This window comes from Gymnoscopelus microlampas (genome assembly GCF_963454915.1).
Source record: "Gymnoscopelus microlampas genome assembly, chromosome: 6".
In the NCBI taxonomy this organism is placed as follows: domain Eukaryota; kingdom Metazoa; phylum Chordata; class Actinopteri; order Myctophiformes; family Myctophidae; genus Gymnoscopelus; species Gymnoscopelus microlampas.
The window spans coordinates 38,176,452-38,188,951 of record NC_139943.1 but is presented as its reverse complement, the minus strand read 5'-3'; the positions used below and the strand labels follow the sequence as shown (position 1 = coordinate 38,188,951).

Sequence of the window (12,500 nt, the reverse complement as noted above, 5' to 3'; positions counted from 1 at the left end):
AATATTTATATCAATCAATTTAAGCCTAGAATCAAGCCATCCAGGATCCTGGTGAATCATGACCATAAAACATTTTTTTCTGTGATTTTTTTTTATTTTATATTTAATGATATGATATACTATATTTAATAAATACCCTTTGTTTTGCCGTTTTCAAAAAAGTTTTTTCACAGAATCAAACGTTTTATGGGCATGATTCACCAGGATCCTGGATAGCTTGATTCTAGGCTTAAATTAATTTATATAAATATCTTTGTAAAAGTCAATGGGAAAAATGCATTGAGTATTTACTTCCTGCACCAGGAAGTGGGCGGGAACTGCGACGCTCTATAGCAGAAGAATCAAGCTCATCCAAACTGGTCACAATCTTAACAACCATTAGCTAGCTATAAGTACCTTCAGAAAAGATTACACCAGCACCTTAATGAAGGTTTAACTGACCATAAGTAGGGTTAGCAAATTATATAAACAGAACAAAACAATAGCATGGCAAGCGAGCAGGGGACAGTACTACTACAAATACCGGGTATATGGCCAGAATGAAGCCAATAACTTGTTTGTTTTTGGGGGATGTCCATCCTTGATCACATATTGGAGGGAGATTCATAAAAACCTGAAAGCTAGTTTTGGAGCCAACATCCCTTCAGTTTGATACTTTATACCTGGGGAACATTTCATTTGACCTATGGGACAATAACGATAAGAAACTAATTTAAATTCTTCTGGTAGCAAGGAAGAAGGCTATCAAAAGAAAATGGATGCAACCACAATCACCCACAGTGGAAGAATGGATCGAAATAATCAATGACGAAAGGAAAAAACTGTCGTTCTCTCTCAGAACCCAGAAAGAAAATTTGTTCTGATTTGGGCTAAATGGACTGAGTGCATCAAAAATAATGTGAAAGTGCTGTATTTTGTATTCTCAAAATACAGCTATCTTTTTGTTTTTGTTTTCTAAACTATCCGTATAATCATGTGAAGGCTCCCCCATTTTATGCTGCCCTGCCTGATGTTTGTGTTTGGCTTGTGTTGCTTGTTGTAAAATATTTTGTTATGCTGCCTGCCTGATGTTTGTGTTTGGTTTGTGTTGTGTTGCTTGTTATAAAATAGTTGAAATGTTGGTTATCACCCAGATTTGTCTCAACAAAGGGAATGAACTCGTTCTCATGCAATTCAACAAAAATGTGGAATGCCCTACCAAAAGGAGTAAAGGAGTGTAAAACCCTACTCACCTTCAAAACTGCCCTAAAGATACACCTTCAGGAGGCTGCAATTCAAAAATGGCCCCTGTCAAACCTAACTAATTATCACTTCCGTTTCGTCTTTACAGTCGCGCAAATTTATCCTAATATAAATCAAAATCATCTAAGCATATACAGTATAGCTTGATGCTAAGCAGAAATGGAAATGAAAAAATAAAATGTAAAGATATTTTAAAATATATTTATAATATATAACGGAAGTGCCAGCTTCCTCTCTCGGATTACTCGAGGTGTAGTTCCAAGCTCTATAAAGCATTCGGAGATTGTGGAATAGTTGTCTGGCTACGCGAGACTAATAGATAGATAGTCCATACCCGGCAATGTGCACGGCCAAACTATACACAGACTTTGTGGCTGCAGAATCGAAACCTTGTCCGTGGGTGACCTCGTCTGCTGGAACGTGGCTGCAGCCAGACGCATCTCAGACTTTTGGCTTATGCTGTGTCCTGTGTGTGTGGACACGGCCCTAAATGAAAGTCCTTTATAAGTTTGTAGTGTCTGCCTGTTCTGCCGTTCTCTGTGTGTGTGTGTGTGTGTGTGTGTGTGTGTGTGTGTGTGTGTGTGTGTGTGTGTGTGTGTGTGTGTGTGTGTGTAAGCCAAGTGTAGCCAGCGGCTAGAGATGGGCTGTAACCATGACAACAGAGACAACAGAATAGATCCCATAGCACAAACTCCGATTCTCTGATGTTTACACAAAAACGCTAATAAACAGCTTATATTTTGGGAAAGTGAAAAACGAGCTTTGTGGCTGTCTGCACAATGCTAATGGTCAATGACCAGTGTGCAAGTTCAGATCAATTGCTCAACCCACTGATATGAGGAGAACAATGTGGAATAAACAGACTGAATGACTGAGGTTTCCTATACAATAGGATATGTGTGATGACTTCATGTGTGTTGATATGTACTGTATATTTTTGTATATTACATGATAAAGCTGATGACCAATTGTTTTTAAAAATAAGGAAAATTTTGAAAAAAGAAAGTGGTTAATGAATTACACATTGCCACCCAGGACACTGTTTCCTCCAGTGGGCAATTGGACACGTGGTCTGCTAGATTATCTAGAACATAGCACAAACAACAAATAACATCCAAACTCCGCCCCTTTCTCTTGCTCTTGAATTGGGTAGTGAAAGATGCTGTGTGGCATCTTTCACACTGGAGGAAGACATGTTTCCTCCAGTGGGCGAGCGGAAGAACGCTGTACAAACACACAGATGGACGGATACCAAACTGACACACACACACACACACACACACACACACACACACACACACACACACACACACACACACACACACACACACACACACACACACACACACACACACACACACACACACACACACACACAGTCTAAGGGGCCCACTTGAGGACACTGACACGCTGACATAAACACATACATGTAAAAACGCTCACATACACACATGCAAGTGCATTGTGTTAATGTGCATTGTGTTAATAAACACACTCATTCATGATGGCCGCACTTGAGGACATTGACGTGCACACACACACACAAGCTGTAACTGAGCAAATGAACCAGCAAATCCTCCATCTGTAGATTGTATCCCTGACAGTGTAGCAGAACAGATGCACAGCCTTGACATGACTTGGATATGGCAACCACCCAGCGCGCGCGCGCACACACACACACACACACACACACACACACACACACACACACACACACACACACACACACACACACACACACACACACACACACACACACACACACACACACACACACACACACACACACACACACACACACACACACACACACACACACACAAGTTGGTTGGCAGTATTTAAACATCCACACCAACTGATTTTGTATTAACATCTAATGGTGTTCCTTGTCCTTAACATGAAGTGGATATATAACGCCACAAGGCTGGACATGAAACAGAAAAGTGCCCCTGTCAAAGGGTGAGCCAAGTTTCCTGGGGTTCAGAAGAAAGCCCGAACATTGGATAGACCCTCAAACTACTGGGTTTGGGGTCTCGTCAGATTGGCCTGACCTCAATGACCTCTGTGTAAGAACCGAGTATGGCCTGGTTTGGGTTCAACCTGACTTGGACACTGTAGCAGTTTCCGAGGACACTATAACCAACCGTTTCATCTCAGTAAGGGCTACTGTTTGATTGCTACAGAACATTATTTATCATATTGGATAGGGGGCAGGTATTAATAAGAATTTATTCTTCTTCCTGCTCCTTTTCGCTCATGGGTGTATGTGAAGTAATGAATTATTGAAATTATGATTTGTATGAACTGTAATACACTACCATATGCGAAACAAAATAAAATGAAATGAAATGAAATCACCAGTTATACATGGAGATACCATGTAATGTCACAAAAACAGAAAAAGGAACAACACTGGACTTAAAACTACAAGGAAAGCTAGCTTGCCTTCCTGCTGCAGATCATACTGTCTCTCACACAATATTAAAACATTATGCAGTTGATAAGGATAAAGTCCTTCCAGCTAAACTCTGTGGTACCCTAACACACTTTTTCCTCATTGCCTGCTCCATGACCATAATCCAGTTACTGAAACTATGTCACATTATTCTGAAAGGCTGCTGTGTACAGTTTATAAGGGAATGCACAAAGCTAGGCATGAAAGAATAGCTGATTTGTTGGTTAAGGGCATAAATTCATATTTTTCATCATCAGTTAAAATCTACCAGCACAAATGTGCAGCACAAAACATTTAAAAGTCTAATATAATGCCTTTTCAGATTTTTGTTGTTGTTGATGAGTACCATTCTAGAAGTGGGATGTACATTTGACCACAGTCTAGAAGAGGCATTGTTTACCAAGGTGCTAAAGTGTCAAGGTCTCAAGGATACTATTATACAGCTTGGGGATAAATGTAAATTGCTTGTGTTTATATTTGGCAGCCTTGGTAATGTCCACACACTAGTTGTGTGAGAGGCCTGCAGATTGCAGGAATGCCCAAGCCAAGAGTTAAGGGTTTGATTATTTATTTTTTGATAGTATATTGTTTAGACTGATGCTAGATTCTTGGTTTACCTGTGATCCTAATTTCCTGAGGCACTACTACACTGTCTCTCTGCATTCTATGCATGTGATGTTTACCTTACTTATTGCAAGTATATTGCAAGCGTCTGCTAAATGCCTAAATTGCAATTGTAAATTGTAATTGGCTAAATATTGTGCAATGTCTGCGATGATTGGCAATTATGGAGAAGAAGATGCATCCAGTATCTGTGAACTGAGACTGAAAATGTATGTTGTTGAGTTTGCCAAGCTTGTGCATCTACCATTGTTTGTGTTCAAGAAGTTCTTGTTAAATGTGAACACAAATAAAGATGAGAAGTTATGAGAAAAGCACAAAAAGAAAATCATATTCAGGGGGCTATGTAATGTATGTGTATATAAAAATGACATACATATATACTGTGTTTGTGTGTGTGTGTGTGTGTGTGTGTGTGTGTGTGTGTGTGTGTGTGTGTGTGTGTGTGTGTGTGTGTGTGTGTGTGTGTGTGTGTGTGTGTGTGTGTGTGTGTAATGTAATTGGCATCGCCTTACAGCCCAGACCAGACCCTGACACAATTCAGCCTTTCAGGTACATGTATCCTTTCCAAGTTTAAACTTAGAAACGGCGAGAAAAGGAAAAAAAAATAAAAGAAAAAACTCTCTTCAAGCTGGTGTTCCCGTTTCCTATTTCATCTCCCAGAGCACATGGACTTGTCTAGCAGGTGTTGAAGTGTTGAGCCTGAGCGTGCAGCGTCCTCCAGAGAGGCCACAGCCCCCCCGCCAGCCCCCCCCCCTCTCCTCTAGAGCTTACCTTCATAGGTTCCACTCTCTAACAGGGCACCACTTTGCTCCAGTTCCATAAAGCGCTCCACGCTCACAAAGTTGTAGTCCACCCCCGGCACCTCCCCCTCCTTGGGCTGCCTGGTGGTACCTGGAGAGAAAGAGAGAGAAACAGAGAGGGGGGGGGCAACATTATCACCAGCCAATAGAAGGAAACCTGAGCAGAAAGGAAGAGGTGAGAAGTGCCCTGGAAAAGAGAACAAGGGAAGATGTGAGAGCACAATTTAGTGGAGAGCAAGTTGGAGAGGAATAAATGGAATGGTTTTCTCACCAGAAGCTGATGGCTTTTCTGATAGCCAATGGAATCCATGACCACTCAACTGTGCACTGCGTGCGTGTTTGAGTGCAGTTGCATACTGTATCTGTATCTGTGTCAGTGTGATTGTGTGTGTATGACAGAGAGAGAGAGAGAGAGAGAGAGAGAGAGAGAGGTGTGTGTGTGTGTGTGTGTGTGTGTGTGTGTGTGTGTGTGTGTGTGTGTGTGTGTGTGTGTGTGTGTGTGTGTGTGTGTGTGTGTGTGTGTGTGTGTGTGTGTGTGTGTGTGTGTGTGTGTGTGTGAGAGAGAGAGAGACACGGAGACCGAGTGAGACAAAAATGAAAACTAGCCTGTGTGAGTCAATATAGCAAAAGCCGCTTCAACGGTATGTCGGTATATACGGTATGTCCATTACTCAATCTCTACGAGCCAATCCCGACGCTGTTTTAGTAATGAACAAATCAATACTCCACTTTTGTGTACCATAATTCAAAACCCCTTGCACAGCAGCACACAATACAGCAATACGCACACCCGGTGGATTATTGTCAGAGCAGCAGGAATGCAGAAGCACCACATTACCGTTTGCACCAATTAGGTGCCTCTGCAAGTACCGGCTCCGGAGATCTCATCAACGCTGCGGTGTATTGAGGCACGACTATACTATACCATGGCAGCAGACCACGGCGCAGCGGAGGGATTTTCTCTTCTAATGAGGTGCTGCGTTTGTTCCGCTGCCAAATGGACTTTCGACGCCAGCTCTACTCAAGACCGCTGCTGTTTATTCCCCCTACCCCATTGATCACGCCTGTGAGAGCAGTCATTGGATGCGGATGGAGAGAGGGAGCCTCCATGGTCCCCCCCACCCCGTCTCCGGGACTGTCTGATGCTTGATTTATGCTCTGTTGCACGACGGTGTCGCGTGCCGAAAATAGAAGATCACATCCGAGACGCGTTCAGCTTCACAGAGACTTTGCGACATGGGATGAATGCAATAATATTTATTGATATGAATATAAATGTTATTTGACATGAATGCAATAATATGTATTGGTATGACTACAGATGATATTTGACATGGCAGAGTAATAACACTCTGGAGCGGGCGCCATTGCAGGAGGAGAATCAAATCAGATCCTGCATGATCAGATCCTGCCTGATGGATGGCAGGGAGGCGGCCCCCTGCAGTTTCGGCCGACCCCGGTGGTGCCTTCTGTTTGGCCGGTGTTGGGGAGGTGGCGGTTGACCTGAACAGATCAGCATGAGCGAGACTGGGAAAGAGAAGGGAGCGGAGTTCTTTTAACACGGTCAATGAGCTCTTATTGATCTGATTGGAGCAGAGCCAAATGAGGCGATTGAGTTGATAGGCGAGGAACGTGAGGAACGACAGCTTGTTCAGGCTCTCAGTTGAACCGCCGTTTAAAACTCCTATTTCGTGCGATCGGCTATTTTCGGCGCACCACGCCATCGTACGACAAAGCATAAATCAGGCTTTAAAGAGGCAGACATGCTGGGAAGGAAGAGCCAGAAAGCCGGATTTCACTCGAGTGAAAACATTTGCTCGCCAAATGCGATTCACTTCACGGTACAGGTTTGAAGAGGTGACTGACCATCATCATCTGTGATTCTCACAAAGTCAGCAGGTATTACGTCCGTACTGTAAGTACAGTACAGTACAGTACAGTACATAAGCTGCAGGGTATGAGTTACAGTACAGTACAATCCTTTGAGGATCATGGGAAACAGTAAGTGACTGCTTTCATCTAATTCAAACGGGGGTGGGGTGGGGGGGTGGGGAGGGGGGGGGGGGGGGTGGCTGCTGCAGGGAATCCTGTGTAGAACAGCAGGTGGTGGATGTAGACACAGATACACACTCACTCTCCCTCTCTCTCACCATGAGCAGTGGGTAAATCATGTAATCCGGCACAGGATCCTCCAGCTCTCCCCAGAGTGTGATATCTTCATCATTAGATCTCTATTGATCAGCTGTCACTGCTGTACTCCCATAGAGGTTCTACTGGACACGCTATGTTGTATTTACTGTACTGCTGGGAGTAAGAGATGACAGCTTATCAGCATCTAATGAGCAGGGAAATGATACACAAGGAATGGGTTTCAGGGACACTAACTACACAGTCAACTCCAACCACCTTACAGGTCCACTCCATCTGGGTCAATTCTTTCGCTCTCAGAGTTCCAATTCTATTTACATTAAGTGTGTGTGTGCGTGTGCGTGTGTGTCTGCCTGTCTATGTACAGTATGTGACGGTCTGGATTTGTTTGCCATGGCCCTTCTAGGGTTAGTCAACACTCTTAAACACTGCATCTGTGCGCAGCTGTGTGTTCATCTTTGCTACTGTAGGGCGGTGCTAGAAAAGCCACTGTGGCAACACTAATCTCATCTCCCAGCCAATCACAGCTCAGCAAGATGCACTAATGCCACAGCACTTGTCACATACGTAAGACAGAGGAGCAGGCGTGTGTGTGTGTGTGTGTGTGTGTGTGTGTGTGTGTGTGTGTGTGTGTGTGTGTGTGTGTGTGTGTGTGTGTGTGTGTGTGTGTGTGTGTGTGTGTGTGTGTGTGTGTGTGTGTGTGACTACATGTGCCTTCGTTGCTTGTATGGACCGATAACAGAATAACAAGAAAAACTGACCAATTAACATTCTCCGAGATTTGAATTAACACTCTCAGAATGTCTGAATACTTCATGGATCAGTGGGGTCATACAGTATTTTTAACCATGGTCTTCAAATGAACCACGTTACACACACACACACACACACACACACACACACACACACACACACACACACACACACACACACACACACACACACACACACACACACACACACACACACACACACACACACACACACACACACACACACGGTAATTGTTATGTGAAAACACAGCAACTTGTCAGTAGTCAACAGACACACACTGTGGTCAGATATGGTTTGCATGCTGCTCCTCAGGCAGCATGCACATATTGATCTGCCAAGAATAATTTCATTCTGCTGCCCACGCTGTAGAGTAGACAGCCAGTTGGAATACTGATGACCCAAACCAATGGCCTTATCCCACAGGTCCCTCCGCTAGCCACAGACTGTTTTCTGAACCAGAAAGCAGATCGACAAGCTCACTATAAGCTTGTCGATCGGCTAATTTTCAGCAAAAGCTTTCCCCTCAATAACAGAAAACAGAAAATACACAAGTATTGAGCCCTGAGGGACTCCGGTTACCCATATGGGGTTTAAGCGGTTAAGTTGGAGATATCGATCAACTATCCGGCCTTGAGATAGGCTGACTGGTTTCCTCACTTACTCCATCTCTTTTTCCTCTGTGTGATGTCTCTGGTTACCTATTCGCCTCCTCCGTGTGTTCTGCTGCCCCCTGCACACACAGCCCATCCCCCACCGTCCAGCCTCTCTCCTCCCTCTGCTCCCCTCCTCCCCGCCAGTGATGCCGACCAGAAAGCTGGGAGATGGGACTTCATATGCTAATGTCATCACTGACCCAGGGTCAGCAGACCTGTGTCTGAGCCTTCATATTACATGTGCAAGAGGCCTGCATGTATACATTTTCACTGCTTTCCTTGTATCCATCAGCCAACTCTCTCTCTCTTTCTGTCTCTCTCTCTCACACTCTCTCTCTCCCCCTCTCTCTACTTCCCTCTTGTATCTCAGTGAAGGGTCCAGTAAAAGTTAATCCCAAGCAGAGCTTTGATGAATGAGCCAGCACAGAACAGGGCAGCTTGTACAGGTGCTCTCTGAAGCACAAATGAAAAAAACAACACAAAAAAAGCACTGTTCGTTGGAGTGGAGACCAGCGATGCCTCCCTTGAGTCCCCAGCGCTGCTTCTAAGGTATTGATTGGATGTGGTGTCCTTGCTAATAAATGATAAAGTCGGCCCGGGGCCAAAAAAGAGAAGGAGAGAATTCACTGCGCCGCAATCAGCCAATGGAGTGAGGCCTCTTTTATGTGACACACCGATGAGACGAACGAGTAGCAGAGAAATTTATGGCTTCAGTGTTTAAATGGTTTATATCTATAATAGCAAAGAGAGGCTTTGGAACTACCACTTTATGGTGGGAAGATATCCTCTCCAAACCTGCCCCAAGCCACAAGGATTGAACACTATAGAAAAGATGTTCACACTGCTGGGAGTGTCTGCTGTGTGTGTGTGTGTGTGTGTGTGTGTGTGTGTGTGTGTGTGTGTGTGTGTGTGTGTGTGTGTGTGTGTGTGTGTGTGTGTGTGTGTGTGTGTGTGTGTGTGTGTGTGTGTGTGTGTGTAAGAAAGTGAGACAGAGAGAGAGATTATGTTGAAACATGACAAGGAAAGTCCATTTGGAGTTAAAGGCTAAAATAAGAGAAGTACTGAAATAACTCAGCTGTGTGTCAGATGATAAGAGGACAAAGACCTTTGCTAAATAATACAGCGACCGAATGGAATAGAGTGAGTTATGGAGAAAGAGAGAGACAGTCAAGGAAGAAAATAGAGAGAGAGATAGAGAGAGTTGAGGAGACTTACTGTATACACATAAGAACATGTGAATGCTTAAGCATTATGTCTCTAAGAGGAAGCGTGTTTGTGCACGTGTATGCATACGTGTGTGTTTGCGCTTGTGTAATTGGACGGGAAGGCACCAGGAGGGAAGAGCAGAGTGGAGTGGGGTGGGGGGGGGTCGCTGCTAAAAATAGAATATTGATGGTCTGATTAACATAATAAAAGGGTGGAGGAGGACAGTGAAGTAATAGACACTCATGCGTGCGTGTGTAGCGTACGCTTGCAGTTTATTGTCTTGGTTTCCTCAAGGATATTGTTGCAACGGTACCAACACCTACACAGTAAAACTCCTCAGTGTTAAATTTAGCACCAAGGTTTTTTTCTTACTGTGTATTATTTAAAATATATAAATAGATGGAATTTTGCATGCTGCGGTTATACAGTACCTAACTTTCTTTAGAGCCTTGCAGTGAGTTAGTGTCTTCAGAGTGTCTGGTAATAGAGACAAACAGTACGTATCTATAAATATCCTCCCAAAGGTGAGTAGCTGTGAGGCTCGGACTGAATAATCCCCCTAGGTTTAGTGACAGATAAATTCCCTGGATTAAAACATACAGCTACATATCTGATAGCACAACTATCCCCAAGGCTTAGTATCTGTACAGCTGAAGAGGGGAAGCATAGTATTTCTTGGCGAGTGTGGCAGTGGGAGACATCTAGCTATTTCTTTTTTATGGATAGAAAGCCTTTGATGTGATTTAGTGTTGCTCTGCTCATTCATGACTGGTTTACCCTAAAATACAACACTGTGTAATGTGTAAACAACACACAAAAGAGAAGAAAAAAAACACAGTAATACTGCGCTCACAACCATGAACTTGTTTACCCTTTCAGTATATCCTTTTCGGTACAGAGCAATCACAGCTCTGTGACAGTAATATAAGAGAGGAGAGAGAATACAAGGAATCTCAATGAGAGCGCTGCTGGTGTCTGTGTCTGCTTCATTCTACACCTGAATCTCTCTCTATCTCTCTCTCTCTCTCTCTCTTTATCTCTCCCCACATCCTCCGTTCACGTACACTGCATCTATCCACCAGATGTTTCTCTATCTCTACCTCCTCCAATAGGCTCCCTTGTTCTCTCTCTCCAATTTACCTCATTGTCCTCTACCTTCATTTGTTTCTCCCTCACTTTCTGTTGGTCCACGTCTCCCTGTCTTGTTTTTATCGCTACCCCTTGTTATCCGTCTCCCCCCTCCAACCCTCCCCTCCCTTCGACACACTCCTCTTTAACCCATGGCAGTGGGAAAGCTAAGATACGAAGCGCCAGAGAGCAGTTCTGTAGGAGAGGTACAACAGGAAGGATGTACGCACCACAAACGCTCATTTCCACAACAAAGCCCAGACTTGAAGAGATGCAACGCAAAACACAACATGGCAACACTCTGACAGCAGTGTCTGCTACCACGACAACGCGCCAGCGCCCTGGCAACGCAGCCTTGCCATGGCAACAAGCTGAAACGTCTACCTTCTGCCATACAAAAAAATACAAAATAAAATCATAACATTTATGTCATCGGCTTCCTAAGTCTCAGAGGCCCATTGGATCAGCGCCCTTGGTTGTCCACTGCGATGCTGGGCAACGCCTCTTGTGACTATGGAGCCCCACCAGGGAGTGGCAGATTACATATATATATATATATATATATAACTCTATATTTTGTCACATCTGGCACAAGGTCATTTTGCAAACACAGCCTACTTGGTAAGTCACGTCTCCGAGGTCCTCAACTCCAACCCCTTTGCTGCCTTTGCACTTCATCAATCAATGGCTGTCGCCAGAGCTCACACCTGGCACCCCCAGAGTAATTCAGGCTGTGATTGGCCAGGCAGTGCCAGAGCCCAGTGGAGGGCTTGTAGATCTGGAGACCGGAGCCGCTGGATGTCACCTCTCCTGGACAAATCACTCTGGGGAGGGTGGTGGACGCTCTGCCTCTGCACAATTGTCTGGCCACAGCTAGCAGTGAGACAGTGTGTGGGATGGCTGTGAGATGTAGCTGCTCGTCCAGTTTCATGCTGGGCAAATGAGCTGATGCCAGAGAGAGTTGGGCATATACTGTAGTCTCTGATTGTTGGAGAGTGTTTCCAGAGCTCCAGCAAGGTTTCAGAAAGACTTTTCACAAAATGTCAGTGCCAGTCCAATCTCACAAAATCACAACATTTCGTGAACATGAATCAGCGAATCAATGGGCCTCTGCAGGAGGCGATATAAGAACAGACTTAAATACCATATTTTCTTTTGTGTTCTTGTATGGGATTCAGCAAAGTTTTCTTATTTTTGGCTTTCTCTTATGTCATTTTTTTTTTTCAAAGTTGTCGAGAGACTCTTACTGAGATAAGAGAAAACACAGTCCACACATTTTGTTTGATCAATGCTAGAAAACATACATTTAAAATTTGAGAAATGTGTGAATATCATTTAATAAAATGTATATGATATGTTTTAGAGTAATTTGATGGGATTATTAAATTCATGGTCTAAAAACACTATTGGTCCATTGATCCCATTTATAACTACTGGAGGATATTGCATGCGTTCAGCCCCTTTATAATT

At 43.9% G+C, this 12,500-nt stretch overlaps 1 protein-coding gene across 3 annotated transcripts in view; it reads right to left on the bottom strand.

The window, feature by feature from the left end:
• LOC311047756 (membrane-associated guanylate kinase, WW and PDZ domain-containing protein 2-like) overlaps positions 1 to 12,500 on the bottom strand; it is a 102,448-nt gene that overhangs the window by 52,131 nt on the left and 37,817 nt on the right. For all 3 annotated transcript variants that reach the window (XM_084060600.1, XM_084060601.1, XM_084060602.1), the window contains exon 3: positions 5,093 to 5,212. In XM_084060600.1, the coding sequence (XP_083916726.1) occupies positions 5,093 to 5,212 (120 nt within the window). The remainder of the gene's footprint in view (positions 1 to 5,092; positions 5,213 to 12,500) is intronic.